Source organism: Bubalus bubalis, chromosome 4 (genome assembly GCF_019923935.1).
Source record: "Bubalus bubalis isolate 160015118507 breed Murrah chromosome 4, NDDB_SH_1, whole genome shotgun sequence".
Taxonomy (NCBI): domain Eukaryota; kingdom Metazoa; phylum Chordata; class Mammalia; order Artiodactyla; family Bovidae; genus Bubalus; species Bubalus bubalis.
In genome coordinates, this window is record NC_059160.1 from 5,661,269 (window position 1) to 5,681,575 (window position 20,307).

At 49.9% G+C, this 20,307-nt stretch overlaps 1 protein-coding gene across 3 annotated transcripts in view; it reads left to right on the forward strand.

The window, feature by feature from the left end:
* EFCAB6 (EF-hand calcium binding domain 6) overlaps positions 1-20,307 on the forward strand; it is a 259,814-nt gene that overhangs the window by 210,956 nt on the left and 28,551 nt on the right. For all 3 annotated transcript variants that reach the window (XM_025282724.3, XM_025282725.3, XM_025282726.3), the window contains 2 exons: positions 4,664-4,859; positions 8,195-8,386. In XM_025282724.3, coding sequence (XP_025138509.3) covers positions 4,664-4,859; positions 8,195-8,386 — 388 coding nt within the window. The remainder of the gene's footprint in view (positions 1-4,663; positions 4,860-8,194; positions 8,387-20,307) is intronic.

Sequence of the window (20,307 nt, forward strand, 5' to 3'; positions counted from 1 at the left end):
AAACCATAGCCTTGACTAGACAGACCTTTGTTGGCAAAGTAATATCTCTGCTTTTCAATATGCTATCTAGGTTGGTCATAACTTTCCTTCCAAGGAGTAAGCGTCTTTTAATTTCTAAAGTTATTTTCGTTCATCTGAAACCCAACTTGCTGGGCCCCTCCCTCAGGCTCTCTGACTTAGCCTGGGCCCTGGGAATCTGCATTCCTAACAAGGTCCTGAGTGATGCTGACGCTGCTGGATCAGAGCATCCTGAGAACCATTGTTTGACACCTTTTAAAAACTCCTTCTTCTGTCACTTTAGGAGGAAGTGAACTAGTTATGTGCTTTGGGGCCCCTTGAACTGCAAGCCTTATCCCCTTGTAATTTTGAATCAAAACAATTCATTTGATTGCCCCTCCTCAAACTGCTTCCACATGCAGTTTCTAACTTTCCATGGCTCATAGCTGTGCAGGCTGGCAGTTCTATGACTGAGCACCTGGATCACACCTTCCTCTCTTTGTGAGGTGAGGATATTAGCATTCCCTCTCTTCCCACTAAAAAATGTGAGCAGTTGCTCTAGAATTTGCAGCCCAAGTGGACAACTAGCCTAAGTCTCATGTCAAGTAACACGTTACTACTTCACGGGAGGTGCAGGTACCTTATTACAGAGTAAGTGTTCCCAAGTCCTGTCTCCTGTTCCTTAGGGGTCCTCAACCCCTGGGCCACAGACTGGTACTGGTCCACAGCCTGTGAGGAATCAGATCGCACAGCAGGAGTTGAGCGGTGGGCGAGCTAGCAAAGCTTCACCTGCCGCTCCTCATCACTCACATTACCTCCTGAACCATCCCCGCCCCCCATCATCAGTGGAAAAACTGTCCTCCACAAAACTGGCCCCTGGTGCCGAAGAGGTTAGGGACGTCCGCCTTATAGCTTTGCTGTTATCCACCTCACCTGTCCATTTGCTATAATCACCCAATACATTGTAACATTGAGCAAACAGTGGTTTATTAGACCAACTAAGAATAAGAAAGATAAAAGATATTATTATTTTTAGAATATTTATTTATTTATCTGGCTGTGCCGGGTCCTCGTTGTGGTACTTGGCATCTTCTATCTTCATTTTGACATGCTGGAGCTTTAGTTGCCGCATGTGGGATCCAGTTTCCTGACCAGGGGTTGAACCTGGGCCCCTGGCATTGGGAGCATAAAGTCTTAGCCACTGGACAGCCTGGAAGTCCCTCAAAGATATCATTTTACCTTCATTTATTCATTCTCCCACGCTCTTTCTTCCTTCAGGTAGATCCATGCTTCTGGCTCTTTGATTTTCTTTCTGTCAGAAGAATGCGTTTTAGCATTTTTGAAGGCCAGGGTGGCTGTGATGAATTCCCTCAGTGATTGTTTGTCAGAGAAGGTATTTATTTCTCCTTCACTTTTGAAAGATAAGTTTCACTGAATATAGTATTCTAGGTTGGTGATTTTTTTTTTCCTGTCAACACTTTAAATATTTCAGTCCACTATCTTCTTACTTGCATGATTTCTGATGAGAAACTCCATGTAATTCTTATCTTTGTTCCTCTATAAACAAAATTTCCGCCCTTTCTGGCTTCTGTAAAGATCTTCTCTTTGTCTTTGATTTTCTACTATTGCCCAAGTTACCACTTATGTATTCCTACTGGCTTACAGCTCCAAGGGTCTTTGTTCCAGGAAAGCAGATCTTGGCTGTAATTCTCTGTGTTCACCCATCTCTCCAGATTTGGAGGTAATGTTTTGCCCTGTGACCTCAGTTTTCTGATGGGACCAAGAAAGGCCATTGCTTTTCAGTCTGTTGGGCTTCCTTCTTGTCATAAGAATGCGAGTGACCCTTCCAAGCTCTTAGGCACAGAGCCCTGCTACCCCCTTCCTGTCACCTTTTCTCTCCATGTCCCACCTTTTGTCGGCTATGATATTTTTTTTTGTGAAAGCTAGTTAACTTTTACATGGCCTGCAGCCCCAACCAGATCCTCTCTGCTTGATTCACAGGTTGATTATAAAACTCAAATGCCATTAAACAGCATTTCATAATTATGACTATGTACATATTCATAATTCATAGTATTCAGTGTCCAAGTAATGAATGAAAATTAACTTTCTTCTCAGCGGTTCTACCCCTGGGCCTCCGTGTCTACCTCATCGTTGGCAAACCTAGGGACACCGTGCATGTTTCTTAAGCCATTTGCGGAAAGGCTATAAGTGAATATGTGCAGAGTCGTAACTATGAAATGCTGTAAACTCTGCTGTAAACTACTTCCTAGAACAAAGAGAGTAGGGTGATTTCTTTAACTATTGCTGTTTTCTAAAGTGGGGCTCAGTGTTTTCTGGAGTTCAACATCGTCAGCCTTCAGCTCCCCCAGCGTCTGCCCTAACTTTCTCTTCCCTCCAATTTCCCCTGGGCTCCCTCCGCCCGAGAGCCTGGCTCCTCACATCCTGTTCCAGGTCCCCACCAAGGCCTCCCAGACTGTCCAGGGTTGGAGCCCCTGTTGCTTAAGCCCACATCTTTTTATCTCTGAATTTGCTTTCTTATTTTGCTGGAGTATTTCCTGGAGTAATTTCCTAAAAAAGGGGGGGACAGGAAAACAATTTTCTCAGTTCTTTGTCTGAAAGTGTTTTTTGTTTTCCTTTGCACAGATTGTTAGCTTGCTAGAACATAGACTCCTAGAGAGCAAGTCATTTTCCCTTAAAATTTTAAAGGACAGTGTTCTAATGTCTATATGTATATACATGTATATGTATACATGTATGTATATGTCTGTGCACGTAAGTGTATGAGTGTGGATATGTGTGTGTGTTTGCATAGAGAAAATAAGGACCATTTCATCCTCAAATGCCTGTATCCTCTTCTTCCTTAAATAGGGTCTCCTCTCACTAAATCTATTTCCAGCTGAACATGAATTCAAATGCATTCAGTGAATAAATCATGAAAAATAGCACCAGATAAATAATCAACTAAATGATTACAAGAGACTCTTGTTAAAACGTAGTTAGGCCTGATACTTTCGTAAACACCACAAGGGCTGTGGAATTTCTGTAGTCCACCTGTCAATGGGGTGATCAACTTTTTTACGAGTTGAAACCTTAATAAGGATCCATCGCTCAGTTGCTTGTTTCTTCTCAAAGACCTCTTGATGATAAACATCTCTGTTATTTATAATTATATGTAGATTATTCTTTTCTAGATCCAAAATAGACTTTTCTAAATAATACTGAGATTAGCATATGCATTTGATTTTATTACTAAATTTTAATACCAAGTTGGCAATTTACCCTGCCGATGAAACAGAGCTGATTATCCTCTTCCTTGGCATCTCAGCCGCGCGAGCCAGAGACGCGGGGCCCGTGGAAAGCAGCTCTGCAGCTGTGGTTGGAGAAACACAGCTCTTGGCTCCTTCTCTTTAGAAGCTGCTATTCCAGTCGCTGGAAACCTTCCTCTCCACTTGCTGGCGTTCCGAGCTATTCTTTGACACACACTCCATCTTGCGAAGGAGCGCATAAGGGTTAAGATGCCAGTGATCCCCAGGGAATCTGTTACAGAAACGTGAACTTTGAGTGCCATCAAGCTGTGTTTTGCATTATTTTACATCTTTAATAAATAAGCTCTATAGTCTCAGGAAACTTGGATTTGCTCTTGCAGAGTCTTCTTTTAGAATTAAAGGTATTTTTCTGTGTGTTGGAGTGAAGTGCAGGAGCCTCTTTTTCCGTGTGGATGTCCTCGTTGAGATGCACACCCAGATGGAATGTCTTCTTAAAATATTTTTACTTATTTATCTGCCGCGTCGCGTCTTAGTTGGGCCACGTGAGCTCCTTCGGTGCGGTACCCAGACTCTCCAGTTGTGGCGTGTGGGCTTAGTTGCCCCGCAGCACATGGGGTCTTCGTTCCCCAACCAGGGATCGAACCTGCATCTCCTGCTGTGTAAGGTGGATTCTTAACCACTGGACCACCAGGGAATTGCTATTTGAGAAAATACTAAGCTGTGTAGGTTTTGTGGAAAAAAAAAAAAAAAAGGTGTTTTGGGTGCTCTCAGCTTGCCAACATAGTTTCAACCACTCTTTGAAAAAGAATTTAACATCTATTTTACTCAGCCCCTCTTTTCCTTGCCTCTGGCTTTGACGTATTTCCCTGATTTCAGAGTCCTTACCATTTCTCAGTGAGAGGGCCCTGGTCAGCTAAGGTCTCGAGGAACACAGCCCCTGCGCCCACCACCAGAGTCCTGCCTCCATCCCAGCTGTTGCATCACCATCAGATGCATCTCCCCAGATCACATCTCCACACACGTCACGTCTGTGCTGAGGCTCCTGCATCTGCCCCCATCACAGGGCTGGATTCCTCCAGCCAGTTCTCCTCCCCCACCCTCTGCTCTTCAAACCCTGTGAGCCCAACTGTCCAGCCTTCAAGACTCAGAGCGCCAGCGCTGTGCGGTCTGTGGCCCCACCAGCAGCAGAGACGGGGCCGTGCCCTCTCCTGTCGTAGCCCTTCCCTAAGCCCTCGTATAACAGCATACCTGGCCCATGTGCGGCACCTATAGGCCAGGAAAGGGCGCCTCCCCTTTATTCATGTCCTCCGCACTGTTTTGTACTCAGCAGGTGTTTGTTGACTGAGTAAGTGATGGCGTTTTTAACTCATATATTGTGTTCTTTCTTTGGGGACAAGTTGGGGAATCGCCTGGCACAATAACTCCATCAATTACCTTGACTTCTTGCGAGCGGTGGAGAACAGCAAGCCAACAAGACCTCAGTCCCAGGAGAAAGAGGAGAGCGTGCTGATCAATTTTGCAGCCCTAAATCCAGAGGAGGTTCTGAAGAACATCCAGGAAGTCGTCGCCACCTCCAGTCTGGCTTTGTCAACGGTACGGCAGGCCACACACGCCTTTACTGTGGGGACCGAAGCCCTGGCACCATGCCAGCTCCTGAAACCCACCTCACAAACTGGCCCCTCCTCCTGGGCCCCTCCCTCTCCCTCCACTTTCCTGGGGCATCAGAACCCAATGGTGGGTCGGCAGCAGACTGTTGGTGTTAACACGTGTGTGTGTCCATTTTTGCTCTGTGCAAAGCTGCCATGATCACAGCCAGCATGTGTTGCGTGAGGCCGAAGCACACGCCTCCAGCAGAGGCTGGATCTGCGGTGAGGGCAGGGGTTTCTGGGCAAAGAGGGCAGAGGATGGAGGTCTCAGGTGAGAGTGGGCTCCCGGGCCCATGGGGGTAGACGATGCCATCTCAAGGTGGCCTTGAAGAGGCTGCCCATGGCAGGGCTGTGGCCAAAGTCTCACTGTGACCAGGAGCCCCAGGAGTGTGAGAAGGGAGTCCCCCTGGTACACTGACATTGAGGCTGACATTTCTTGACCCCGTGGGGTATGTCAAGACCCAGCCTATGTGGGGATAGTGCCATGGGGCGCATCCTCGGAAGACAGTGCCCGGGCCATGATCCTGGCGAGGGGCTGGTCCCCCTTGAGGGTCCCCACGTGAGCTGCCCCCTGCAGCAGACATGGGAAGGGGAGATGCCATGGGCAGAGGGCAGGCCTTGCCGCCTGATGAGACGGCAAATCCAGAGCCGCCCGTGCAATGCCGGGCGCGTGGTCCAGACGGCACAGTGAGAACAGCACTGTCTCTGTGACTGTGATACGCAGACCCACGGACCCGCCCAAACTCCCAGGCCCGGGCTTTTTAACCCCCTCAGTGCCGGGAGGCAAGCTGGGCTCCTGGGTCCAAGCCTCAGGGGTCAGGGGGAGAGACGAGAGGCCAGGGGCAGCCCAGCCAGCCCGTGACTGTTCTGGAATGCCAGCAAGCGTGGCCTTCCTCCCAGACAGCAGAGATGGTCTGCGTGTAGGAATTCACAATGAGGATCTGACACTTTTGTGTCTTTTTATTTTTTAATGACTATCTAAAAATCACAGATTAGTATAAGCTCGCTGCAGGTCAGCTGGAATCCCGTCTATATACCCTGTCAACACCAGGTTGCCCAGGCCCAGGGGTCGCCTTGTGAGGGTTGCAAACTCAGTTTGCACGGGGGGCCAGGAGTAAGGAAGTGACATGGGGGTTGGGGGGCGGCCGCAGCAGGCCAGGGGGCATAGCCCTGTCCAGAGGGCAGCTTCTGCTCAGCACTTCCACTGACCGACCGCTGCTGAGCTGAGAAATGGTCCCAGCTCAGCTAGATCTTTGCATTTTTTATGAGCAGCTATGAAACCTCCTGATTTCTCAATGTCAACACATGTTTCAGATCTGTCGGAGGCACCGTGCAGGCCAAATAAGTCCACTGCAGGGTGGCCCTGCCCTCTCCCAGCTCAGGGTGGCTCTCAAACTGAGGTCCGTGGAAACTGCGGGAGGAGCTACGGTTCTCACTCCCAAGAAACACTCCTTAGGAGGCGAGGTTTTAAGCAGGAGAGTGAGATTCTCTGGCCACGAGACTGCAGGTGGCCTGTAGGGAGGGTGGCCTTTGTGGCAGGGAGGGAAGGAAGGAATGACAGTGTCTGGGGAGAGGGGTCAGCAAGGGGACCAGAGACAAATAAGGTGTCTCCTCAGGTCACGGGGGACCCGTCTCGATGCAGCCTCTTATTTCTGAAATGATGCAGCGACACCTTGTATATCTGCAGAGTCTATAGCTCCCTGCTGCTGCTAAGTCGCTTCAGTCATGTCCGACTCTGTACGACCCCATAGATGGCAGCCAACGAGGCTCCTCTGTCCCTGGGATTCTCCAGGCAAGAATACTGGAGTGGGTTGCCAGTTCCTTCTCCAATGCATGAACGTGAAAAGTGAAAGTGAAGTCGCTTAGTTGTGTCTGACTCTTCGTGACCCCATGGACTGTAGCCTGCCAGGCTTCTCCATCCATGCCTTTGCATATCTGAGCCTCCCCAACCCCAGCCTGTGTGTGGCTTGTCAGGCTGGACTGATGCACGAGGAAGCCACCCAGCCCCAGGGAAGTGTGGGCCCCGTGGCCACAGTGAGCCAGACCCCAGCTCACCCCTTAGGTCCACAGAGCCTTGTTTGGCTCCACGGGGCCTTCTAACGCCCTCAGGACAGGATGCTCAGTCAGGGCCCTTCATCTGGAGGGTTGTTCCCCTTAACAACCTTCTGAGATCCACTGTGCGCAGGTACCTGGGATGGATGTGTCTTCAGGTTTGCTGTAGTAAAATTTAGACAAGCGCGGGTTCTGAAGTCCTGGTTTTTATACTGAAGACGTTCAGCGCAGAGAGGTTGAGGGCTTACGGTGGGTAACACAACCAAGGTTCAAAGTCTACCTCCCGGCCGTGGCGCCAGAGGCGTCCCACCGTCCCTGGCTGTGTCGTATCGCCACAGACAAACGCAAGCTCGCAGCCAGGCAGCAATTTGAGGTTAATTTAGTGACACGCATAACACCACCCACTGGACCGAGGAGGGTGCCTAATTAGTCCTGAGTGACAATTAACCGCAAGGGAATTTGGGTTTCCGTCTACAAGCACGTTCAATTTTCACTTAAGAAACTAAGATCTTAACCTGCACCTTGATATAGGTTTTCTAATGCAAGAGAAACAAATAGTTTTGTTTCAACAGATGGGGGGAAACGTGCTTCCTTTTTATAGCAAATGTTTGCACTTTGGTTTGACTGCTGTTCTGCTGGGTTGACACTGTCTTCCGCAGCTTCTCCAGCACAGATGTCGGTGGTGGGGTGTCCCTGGGAAGGAAGGCCGTGTGGGCTCTGGCCAAGGGTGGGCAAAGGACAGCAGCCTCAGGGTTCAAGCCCTGGGGTGGGGATGGGAGGGGTGGTCCCCTGACTCCTCCTCCTGGCCACACTTCTGACATTAGACTCCTATCACGAGACCCCTGCCCTACATCCCAGTGCAGTGGAATTTCACCTGAGCCTCTAGTTATGAATGATTCATTCAGGAGCTCGAGTTTAATGATGAAGAGACCTCAGGCAGGTTCCTTCACCCCTCAGCTGGAGACCAGTGAGGCTAGAGTTCCTCTCTCACTCTTCTTCCTCTTCATATCCGGGTTGGAGGGAGGGAAGTGAGTTTCCTCAACAGCACATCGGCTCCTATACCAGGTGCACCTTCTACCTGCCTCTCAGTCCTGGGGCATTTATTTAGTAATTTAGAATCTACCGGGAACTCCCATTCACTTGATTTCATTTGCATTCCGAAAAGCAATACTTAAGAAAAATATTTTTGAAATATTTGACTGTAATATCTGCTTTTTTTTTTAATTGTAGGCATTTTCTGCATTGGATAAAGAGGACACTGGGTTTGTAAAGGCTTCAGATTTTGGACAGGTTCTTAAGGACTTCTGTTACAAACTAACAGATAACCAGTATCATTATTTTTTGAGAAAACTCAGACTTCATCTCACCCCCTACATAAATTGGAAATATTTTCTCCAGAACTTCAGCAGTTACGTTGAGGAGGTAAGAGTGTCCGCAGCACATAAGCATTTCTCTTTGGAAAAGGGCTAAAATTAGTCTTGGCAAAATAGATAATTGATTAAAACCGTGTCACATAAATCGGCAATCACCTGAGTTAATTAGCTTATTATAAATGAAAAGTTGATATTGATTCTACATTGAGTGTCAGAAGGTACATATGTATCCTTTACTTCACTGAAATGTTATTTTATTTTACTGATTTTCAAAGTTTAGGAGAGGCTTCAAAGTTCTAGGAGTCATAGATCCCTGAAGATGATCTGGTGTCCAGAGAAGTCAGGCCCTGAGGGAGTTGGGACCCACTTAGGAGACCCTTGTTGGGACCCACTATGTTCCAGGCTCTGGGCCATGCAGCAGCCAAGCCTGGGGTAGGGGTCAACGTGGTTGTAGTGGGGTCCTGGGGGAAGTCTAAGGGGACTTCCTGGAGGAGAGTGGGTGGCTGACCACAGGGCTCTTGTTCATTCCCAGGACCACTTCTCTGGCTCCATGAACTGTTCCTTCTTAGGCTGTTTCCTCCATCTCTAATTGTAAATGGACTAACATCAGTAGTGACAATCACAGGCTACTTTCAGTGAACTTGGATTTCTTTGGTCGCTATTCTGTGCTGAGTCAGACGGGGCTATGGTCCCTGCCTTCATGGAAGAGGAGATAAAAACAAATATGAAAAATACAAAAATAATGTGGCAGCTAAATCTCAACAGGCTGTGCTGGGATGTATTTAACTGCAACCCCCCCCCCACCGCCCACGCCCCGCTGACACACACACACACACACACACACACACCAGCCACACACACACACACACACTGTCATAGCTGGATTCTCCTTGTCTGGAGAATTCCACAGACAGAGGAACCTGGCGGGCTACAGGCCATAGGGTTGCAGAGAGTCGGACACGACTGTAGCAACTTAGCACACAGGCACACGTAGCTGGACGCTTGGGTCATTTCCGACTGCACAATCAACATCTGAGTCCATAAATCCTCAGTCACTCACGTGGGATAAACTCTTGAAAGTGAGGTTGCTAGAGCAGATAATATGAATATTTTTAAGGTCTGAGGCTCCATGCAGTAATAATGACAACAGCAAAGTCTATGTGGGTGAGGCACTGTTCTTAACCCTTTATACACACGTAATTCTTCTGCGGTCACTAGCGGCACATGCTAGTAATATCCCATTTCGTAGACGAGCCCTGGGGCACGGACGTCAAGTCATTGGCCTCCAGGCTTGTAAACGCTGTGCCAGCTCCTCTGGGGACTGTGAAGATTTTCGTCTTTGCCATTTAGATGGTCATTCCTATGTACTATTGTATTTGCTGTTTTAAAACTATATATATATATATATATATATATATGACATTATATCAAAGTCTTCAGAGCTTTAGGTTTTCTTGCTGTACTGTCAGGAATTTAAGATTTATTCATGTCGTTACACTGGCCTCAGTTCACTCACTGAAGCTACTGTAGACCTAGCCAGTGAAGGGAGACGTGGATACATTCTGCTGAACAAGCAAACCCCATTCAGTTGTCCTGCTGCTCACGGCGGGCAGGTGGTTTGCCGTTTTCTCCGCAGCAAGCAGAGCACAGTCGGCCTTCTGTGACTGTGTCCTTCGCACACTCAGGGTCACTCCACGTAGACCGACTGGGTCGGGGAGGGGGCGGGACGGCACAGGTTCAGCTCCACAGACACCCCCACGGTGGCTGCAGCGATCGGCGTGTGCTCCGGCCGGCCCTGCGGGAGAGCTCCCCACGGGCCATATCCTGGAGCCCTTGGTATTATCGAGATTTAATTTCTGCCGACACTTTCGAATGTTATCAGCCACCCAGGCTCCCTCCTCTGGGAACTGCCTAAAAGGGCCCCACTTCTTTGTTGGGTGGTCATTGTAAATATCTCCTCCTGATCCGTGACTTGTCTTTTCTCTTTGTTTATGGTGACTCTCCCTGTTTTTATGTGACTTACATCTTTTCGCTGATTTTAAAAGAAATACCTGCTGAGAAAATTTTTGAAAATACAAGTGTGAAAAAAAAAAAAAAAGAAAACAGTCATTTAACCCCATGATGATGGTGCAACAGTAACAAGCTCCATCCTGCTGAGCGAGACCTTCTGTGCATCACCTCACCTGGGACGAGGGAGGGGATGCGTGGAGCAGGTGGGCTCCGGAAGTCAGGGACCACCCGCCTGCTTCCTCAGCTGGGTGGACGCCAGGCAATTCAGCTTCCGAGCTGGTGCTCTTCCCAGGGCCCCGGGGCTGCTTTGGAGAGCTTATTCGTCTATTTCTAGTGCCTCCCCGCCTCCAATTCTTTTATTGTGGTGAAATACATCTACTGGAAATGTCACCATCTCATCCTTTTCTAAGTGCACAGCCCGGTGGCATTAACTCCACTCATGTTGCTGTGTAACCATCTCCAGAACTCTTGATGTTGCAAAAGCGAGCCTCTGTCCCACTTAACTCCCTACCCCTCTCCCCCAGTCTCTGGCAAGCACCGTCCTGCTTTCTCTATGAACCTGACTACTTTAGGTGCCTCGGGTGAGTGAAATCGTACAGTACTTGTCCTTCCGTGTCTGGCCTGGTTCACTGAGCGTAACGCTCTCGGAGCTCATCCTTCTGTAGCACGTGTGAGAACGCCCTTCCTTGATAAGTCTCAGAATATCCGTCGTGTGGATAGACTGTATTTTGCTTACCCATTCACCTGTCAGCGCACACTTGGGCTGCTTCCAAGTTTTAGCTCCTGTGAATAATGCCGCCGTGAACCTGTGCATACAAACCGAATGTGTGTTTTTACCCAGTGGAGGTAACGCTGTAGATGTAATCACGTATCTTGGTTTTTTTCTCTTTAACGTTACATGTCACTTCAAGTTCTTCCAAACATAAGTTAAATGTCTGTATAACATTCCACTGACTCTTTATTTTTAAGCATTTAGAGTTTTTCTCCCAGTTTTTGAGATTGTCATTTACTTTGCAGTGAACACTTTCTATGTCTACGTCCACATTTTGGATTTTTTCTCCTAAAGAAAGAAACCGAGAAATAAAATAACTGGGTTCAAAGGATAGGAATACATTTATTGGTCTTGAAAGCAGCCCCATTTAAAGAAAATAATTTCTTTTTCTGTGAGGTTGCAGCCTATGAAATTGCCATCTTTAGAGCCCTAAATGATTGACTATTGACAATTTCATATGGTTTAAGCTAACAGTAATAGTTGCCATTTGTATCCATTTACATGATTTGGAGCATAGCAAGCATTGTGATGGAGAATTAAAGTCACCCTTCGGGATAAAGTGTTAACATTTTGGAATGAAAGTGTTAATCACTCAGTCATGTCTGACTCTTTGCAACTCCATGGACTGTAGCCTGCCAGGCTCCTCTGTCCATGGGATTCTCCAGGCAAAAATACTGGAGTGAGTTGCCATGTCCTCCTCCAGGGGATCTTCCCGACCCAGGGATCGAACCTGGGCCTCCTGCATTGCAGGCGGATTCTTTACCACCAGGAAAGCCCAGTATCTTGGTATATTTACCTCTAGTCTCCTTTCCTATACAGATATCCTTTGGCGGTGGGGTCAAGGACAGGGAGCGTGTGCTGCTGAATTGGGGGGGGTTGTTGGGGATTTTCCTCAACTCTTAAAAGACTCTTTTTTTAAACAAACATTTATTATTTGTATCAAAGTAGTATATGCCCATATAGAAAAAAAAAGGAATTGTTGCCAAAGATTTCAGGACAGAGACCACTTTATCAGCTGTTCACCCCAGTCCCATCCCACAAAGCAGCCCCTGTAACCCCTGCTGTTTCTCTAGCTATACCTCCCTGTCCCTCAGCTTCTTGTCCCCCCATTTCTTAGCCATCCCCCGCCCCAGAACTTTCACCATTTCCCACCCCTGCCACCTAGCCTCTCCTCCAGGCCCCTGCACATCCCTCCCGGAGCTGCCTCTTCCCCTCCCGCGACATCACTGGCGTTTCCGCGTCAACAGTGTGTCTCTAAAGCGTGGATCTGGTGGGATGTGCCCCCTCCCACCCACTTTGTCCATCAGCCAGGGCTTCTGGTGGGCCGCTGCGCACCCAGCACTGGGCAGGCTCCTGAGGTCAGCCATTGAGCCGGGCCTGTATCCTAGCAAGAGAGACAGATGAGCAATGAGAACACGTATCAGATGTCAGCATCTGATCTGTGCTGTGGGGTCAGATAAAGCTGGGCAGAGGAGGGCCCAGTGAGAAGGGGACATCTGAGCTGAGACCCGGCGGAGAGGAGGGAGGGAGTCACGTGACCTCTGGTTGGAGGGGGGCGCCCTGAAGAGCCCAGCTGGCTTGAGGTTGGGCTGCCTGGGCTGGGGCGAGGGGCAGGGCAGAGAAGGTTAGTAGCAGGCACCCAGGGAGTGATGGGGTGGGCGGCCTCGTAGCACTTTGAACCACGTGGAGACCCAGGGAAGGTTTGGGGAGAAGAGTGTTGTGACCATGCGGGGCCTCGGGGGAGAAGACTCGGGGGGCGGGGGCCAGCAGGGAGGCCGGCGTGCCCAGGGGAGGGACGTGCTGGCGGGGATCCTTTGGCAAATGGAAGGTGAGAGAATGAGTCAGGAGCAGCCCTTTGACTGAGGAGGGGAGCAGGGGGACAAGTGTCCTGGGCCATTGGTTTCACCGATGCCCCATCACCGGACTCACAGTGGCTTCCAGGTCTCCAATTGCTACAGCGTGTCCTTGCCAAACACCCATGAGCACGTGCCCAAACCCTTCCCGCGGGCCCCACTGGCCACGCAGAGTCCTCACAGGCCCCGTCCAGAGGCTGCACCGTTGGCAGCGGAGGAGGCCCATCCCTGCTCACGGGTCCCTCTGAGCATCGCTGCCGGCTCTGGAGTCCCTGAGCCCAGAGCATGGCGAGGGGGGCTGTTCCCAGAGCCTCCAGCGTTGCCCCCTGCTTCCCACCATGCTCATTCCACCTGACCTCATCTCGGGGTCCCCTGCGCCTCTGGAAGCACCTTGCCGAACATTCCTAAGAGGAGGCTTTAGGACTAACTGTAACGCGGGTGACGGCAGGAAGTGTGCTTCAAGACAGATGGGGGCCGGGGGGCTGGAGGGGCTGCAGCAGGGATGCTGGCACCCCCCAGCCCACTGCTCAGCCCTCCTGCTCTGCCCATCCGCGTGCACTAGGCGCTTGGGGTGAAATGGTATCAGCCCCTGAACTGGCTCGGGGAGGGGGTGTGAAGATGGAGGTGCCTTTACCAGAAGAGCAAGTTGAGGCTGGGACTGCTGACCTGAAGGATGAGGCACAGGGTGACCATGGATGTTCAGGGCACGTCCATCTGCTGATAGGGGAGGGGGCAGGGGCAGACCACCTGGGCCCCACACGCCTCGCTCCAGAATTCGGGTCCCAGACCCTGGAGACGTCTCAGCAGGGACGTAGTCGGCTCCCACGAGGGTGGACTGGGATGGCGAGGCAGCTGTGGATGAGCCAGGACCCTGCCCCTACCTGGTGGCGATTTTGGAAGTCTAGTTGCAGGCTGACGACCATTCTTAACAGAAGGAAAAGAAGTTAACTAACAACAGGAACAGTTAATGCATCCTCCTCGAGCTCATTAAATACGACACCAGCCATCCCTTCCTCTAGGGGATGCACGGGCAGCAAGTAATTAAAAGGAGATTACCGAAATGTAATTAAGGCGGTCGGGACCTCTCCTTGCAGAGGAAGTTCGCCGTGAATAATCCCCAGCTGCACTGAATCCGCTCTTGGAGAAGGGATAGCTGCAAAGGTAGGGGAGGTGTAGCGAAAGGCCTTGAGGGAGCTGGGAGCACCCGGAGCGTAAAGATGGAGGCTTCACCCATCTCTTAGATGGGGGCCAAATGCCCCCCCAAACCTGTATAGATCCGTCTCCTGTGTCCATCACACACTGCAGGGAAAAGTGCCTCAGCTCCCATCACACCAAATGCTGCGGAACTTTCCAGATCCCAGGGTGCAGCTGAGCCCTGGCGTTTCGGCCCCCACTACACCATGGCACACCCCTGATCAGATCAGATCAGTCGCTCAGTTGTGTCCAACTCTTTGCGACCCCGTGAATTGCAGCACACCAGGCCTCCCTGTCCATCACCAACTCCCAGAGTTCACTCAAACTCACGTCCATTGAGTCAGTGATGCCATCCAGCCATCTCATCCTCTGTCGTCCCCTTCTCCTCTTGCCCCCAATCCCTCCCAGCATCAGAGTCTTTTCCAAGGAGTCAACTCTTTGCATGAGATGGCCAAAGTACTGGAGTTTCAGCTTTAGCATCAGTCCTTCCAAAGAAATCCCAGGGCTGATCTCCTTCAGAATGGACTGGTTGGATCTCCTTGCAGTCCAAGGGACTCTCAAGAGTCTTCTCCAACACCACAGTTCAAAAGCATCAATTCTTCGTCGCTCAGCCTTCTCCACAGTCCAACTCTCACATCCATACATGACCACAGGAAAAACCATAGCCTTGACTAGACGAACCTTTGTTGGCAAAGTAATGTCTCTGCTTTTGAATAAGCGCTCCTCAAAGTCGGGGGAGGAGGGGGTGCGCAGCCAGTACAGATCGACCATCCTAGCATCGGCTCCACGCGTGGGCCCCGTGTCCCCCACAGGGACCCCGCACCACCACCCAGCCCCGAGCTCACAAGCTGCTAACCACCGAGGCAGGCACCGGTCAGCTTTGCCGGCCAGAGTCAGGATGAGACGCACTCGCCTAGGTAGCACCAAAGAGGAGCAAGGAGGTATTATGAAAACCGAAGCACTCCCAGGGCCTCGGTCGCAAAGTAAAGAAAGATTAACCAGGACAAGCCGTGGATGTCAGCACCAATACCTTTCTCGTAAGATTCTCGCAAGCCAGGTGAAGGTGTCACCTGAGTGTCTGCCCTCAGCAAATACCTCTTTTTCACTTCTGGGAAAAACATTTTATCTTCAAAAAGCTATGTGCGAGCTATATAGAGTATCACCTTGTTTTTAGAAAATCATTTCTGTTTAACATTTAAGTCTTAAAGTGAAATTTCAGTATCCTTTGTGAATATAAAATAATGCTCAGAGCAGACATAGAATTTTTAAAAGACACAGTAGGAACCCGTATAAAATCTTTCTACTTTATTACCATGGAAATAATGGAATTTTTAACAAAGTGCATCCTTATTCAATGCAGAGTAATTATTTTGCCACATTTTAGCTAACCGAGACCCAGTGAGATCAGTCCTTACCTGGTGTTTATAATATATCACCTCTAAACTTATCCAGTGAGAGGTTAAGCAACTTGGAGATGATTTTTTTCCTAAGGGAGAATTTAAGATTATAGTTTTCAACCAAAGAAGAGACCGTAACCCACATCAAAATGGTTGTAATCTTTCATAAGCATCACGCTTATATTAGTTGCCAACAGTGTTACTTTGATTTATTTTTCTTTTTATTGTAAGTATAATGGTGTCCATGTATTTTTAATGAATATTGTAAAGAATGGGGACATTTCCTTTTCAGGAAAAGGCCCAAAGATTATTGGAAATAAGTTAAAGAAATTATTAACATATGCCATTCCAGTTATTTACTCTTTCCCCTAATGCCAAAAAAAAATCCAAGTGCTCTAGATATAATTTTGGGGATTTTTGAATGTTTCCCCTAAATTTCACTCACTTTCCACCTCCAATGGAATACTTGCTACCTGTTGTTATTGTTGTCCTGGAGACGATCGAGGACACAGCAGCTTGGGAGGGATAACTCAGGTCACTTGGACACTTGGGGTGACCTTGGTGAGAGTGCAGGGTGAGGGGCTCTGGGCCACCGTGCCTGAGCTAAAGGAAAAGAAACAAAGTCAACCGCGTGGAATGAAAATGACACCGTCGCACCAGAGGAGCAGTCAGGGGCCAACCTGCTCAGGTTGCCTGACCACCAGTCAGCGTGACTCACTGTCCTCGTGAGGTTAAAATGCATGTGTGCATGCTAAGTTGCTTCAGTCGTGTCTGACTCTTTGTGACCCTATGGACTGGGCTCCTCTGTCCATGGGCTTCTGTTAGGCAAGAACACTGGAGTGGGTTGCCATGCCCTCCTCGGGATCTTCCAAACCAGGGATCGAACCCGAGTCTCTTTTGTCTCCTGCATTGGTAGGCGGTTTCTTTACCCCGAGCACCACCTGCAAAAAAACCAGTTCTCCCAAACCCGAGTGGTTGAAGCACCCCACAGTCCAGGGCCCCACCTGGACCTGGAGCTTCCGGTCGGAAGGAAGAGCAGTGCACCCCCGCCACCCGCGCCTTCATCAGCTTTCAGGAGGGGTGGGCAGTCGGGAGGACTGGGCACCTGCTGCTCTTGCAGCTGCCAGATGGGCCCCAGCTGGAAGCAGGACGGGCTCGCCCGCCAAAGCAAACTCAGCCTGGTCTCCACGCGTCTTGCAGAAAAGCAAAGAGGCCGTGCCAGGCTTGCAGCCACCTGAGCCCGCCCACCGCAACCAGGGCCAGCCTCAGCCCATCTCCAGGAGGCCTTGGGCAGCTCCTCCAGTGCCTCACAAGCATTCCCCTGGTATCTGGGCTGGCACTCCCTCCCTACTCCTACATGGGCGGGACACTCTCTGCCTATTCAAGTAAGCAGACTGTGGTGTAGCCTGCCCTGGAGACCCTCACTCATTTCGTCCCTCCAGGGATTTGTGATCCAATTCAATTGCCGTGTTTGGATCAATTAAACACCAGCACTGAGCTGTACTACTGATTCTACAAGGTCATGACCGTATCAGGAAGCTAGAAGTCAATCCAAGAAGTCGTTGTCCCAAGCAGGCCTTGCAGAGTAAATCCAGGATGGCACTTGCGTCTTAATTGTTACCATATACACGTGTGTCTGGCTTGGAGGGGAGCTGCTTGGGTTCTGGCTTTAACTGCCCCATTCAACTGGGAGCTTCTTACCTCCCCACGTTCAGCAAACATGAGCAACGATGTGCCAGGCCCTGGGCCAGCCCTGGTGTCCAGGCCGGTGGGAGGACAGGTGACCACGCACAAACCTCCCCAGGGGCGAGGACTACTCCGGCAGAGATGGCCCCGACCATTCGTTAAAGAACCAGAAAGCTCCACCTCTCAGCCTTCACTGAAGCCTGAATGTGAATGGTCCCTGATAAGAGACTGGGAGGAGGAAGCGCGTCACCTCCCTGGTGATTCTGCCCAGCCAGTTCCTGCATCTTCTTGCCACCCACAGTCAGATACCAACGTCCAAACAGAGGCTGATACCCACTGGGCATGTGCTGTGAGCCCAGCCCTGTTCCAGGCACTTTACCTGAATTAACTCAGCTCATCCTCCTAAGAACCTTTTCAGCTCAGTTCAGTTCAGTCGCTCAGTCATGTCCGACTCTTTGCGACCCCATGGACTGCAGCACGCCAGGCCTCCTGTCCATCACCAACTCCCGGAGTTGACTCAAACTCATGTCCATTGAGTCAGTGATGCCATCCAACCATCTCATCCTCTGTTGTCCCCTTCTCCTCCTGCCCTCAATCTTTCCCAGCATCAGAGTCTTTTCCAATGAGTCAGCTCTTCGCATCAGGTGACCAAAGTATTGGAGTTTCAGCTTCAACATGTCCTTCCAATGAACACCCAGGACTGATCTCCTTTAGGATGGACTGGTTGGATCTCCTTGCAGCCCAAGGGACTCTCAAGAGTCTTCTCCAGCACCGCAGAGCGGGCAACAGGAACAGAGAGCTTCAGCATGTATTCCCAGCCGCACAGCTAGAAGCACCAGGGCCGGGATTAGAAATCCAACCAGCACCAGGGCCCTGCTCTCAGCTTGCTGCTGTCAGTCTGAGAGTCTGAGTGTCCACTGTACAGGATTGCTATTCTGATTAAGCAAGTTAATGTGGAAGGAGCTTTGCATGGTTCTGAACATAGCCAACACCAAATGTCTGCATTATTATTATTTTTCATTCTATCCTCCTTCACTGAGTGCCTGCTTAGTGTACAATGTTCAGTAATGATGTGATTATACAGTGTGTAATTTATTTGGGTGGAAGAATTCATTTTCATAGTTTCATAAATGACTTCAGCCAGGAGTTTATTGAATCATTAAAGGGTCACAAGGGTAGCTCAGGTGTTTCCTCTGTTTCTTTGCATTTTATGGCAATTTCGTGCTACCAAAGGGTCTATGGATTGGGTGTTTGCAGACGTGTCAAGTGGATCCTCTGCGAATGTTGAGCTGTGGAGAGGAAGTGAGCCCAGGGAGCCGGAGCGGGAGGCCCTCGGTCTATGTGGTCAGGGCAGAAGAGGCAGAAAGGGCTCTCTAATGAGCTCGCAGTGCGTCTGGACGTCGGGAGATGGGCTTCTCAAGTGTCAAGATCAGTGCGTGCAGAGACCCAAGATGGGAAACCCGTACTTTGGGAACAGCTGGAGTGTGGGTTTGGGGCCAGGGTGAGGAGAAGGAGAGGGAGGGGGATGTGAGGCGGGGACAGAGGGTCCAGGAGGGAGGCCATGGGGCAGGGCTCTGGGGTGGGTCTCCCCCATGCTTGCCTCCACGGGCATCCCAAAGCATCAGCTTCTCCAGGCAGGGGCTGGCCTCAGCCGTTCAAGTCCCCGAGCCTGGGACAGAGGCCCGCAGTAGCCCTCAGTCTGTGTTGATGCCTTTCTCGGGTAGGCTCTGTACTCGTGCGTGTGGTGGGGGCTGGGGTCACGGGAGGATGGGAGAGCACAGCTCTGAAGTCAGGCCATCTTGAGCTCCGTCATCAGCTCACAGGGGAGCAGCCCAGGTCCCAATCTCTTCAGGGAGAAGCCCCACTTACTTGTCTAGAAACAGGGATGACACAGCTGCCCCCAAGGGCAGAGGAGCTTCCGCAAGGCTGCAGCTCAGAGCCTGGGTGAAAGAGCACAGCAAAAGGTGGCTCCCAGGACCGGGTCTCAGTAAGCCTCGGTTCAGTTGGCTTGAAGCTTGGCTTGAGTGTAGCCTTTCCAAAGGAAAAGGAAGCTAAAATCTCCAGATCTGCATCTGTTTATCACCCAGAAAGAATTCCTGCTCGGTCAGAGACCCCAGGGTTGGCAGCGTCATGCCCCAGGAAACCCGAGTGGTACCCGCAGTTCTGGCGTATCTCCCTCACTTCTGCACGCAGCGCGCTGAACTGCCAAGGCCGATCCGTCCATCACTAAGGCCTCCGGGCCTCCCGATACCCGAGTGTCCACCCTTGGCCCCGTGCGCGGGGGTCCCTGGGAGTTGCCGAAGTTGGTTCCTTGATCCAGCAGGAGGCCTCTGTATAGGCACGTTTGCACACAGAGCTTTCACTGTATTTTCATCTAGATTTTTTTAATGTTTTATCTTTTTTTTTGACAGGCAGTTTTGCTGCTGTTGTTATTTTTAGCATTCATTAATTCGATGTAAATACAAATGAAGATACAGTACAATTAATTTCTTTGCTAATCAAAATATTTGATCAAATGAAGCAATTTTGCAATTCTTAGAAGTAATTACACTGTTCTTTAAAAGGAAGTGGAAGAATTCTTTACCGAGTATTTCTAATTAGGAGTTTTTGCTACCTGCTGTGTTCTTATTCTGTATGAAATTTCAGGATTTTTTTTTTACCCCTCCTCTAAGGAATCATGGGAAAAAAACTGTTTAATTGTCTCCCTAAGTATTTAGAACAAAACTTAGTATAAGAATCATGCAGTCTGATTAGCTTAATTGTATCCTTCCTAAGAGTTAAATCAATATACCGACGTGTTTCTAACCTAAGAGCTGAAGCAGGCCTTGCTAAACCATGTGGACCCAGCCAGGTAAAGGCCACCTTGACACCCACAGGACGAGTGACATCCGGTGACCATCGTCATGGAGCAGTGACAGCCAAAAGGCCACCTTGTCTTCTCTGTAGTCTGAGCTCAGTACCTTTTATTTCTCACTAACCAGAAATTCAGAACTGAATCAGTCAGCTGTCGCTGCGTAACAAAGAGCCCCAGGACTTCCAGGACTATAAACACTTGTTC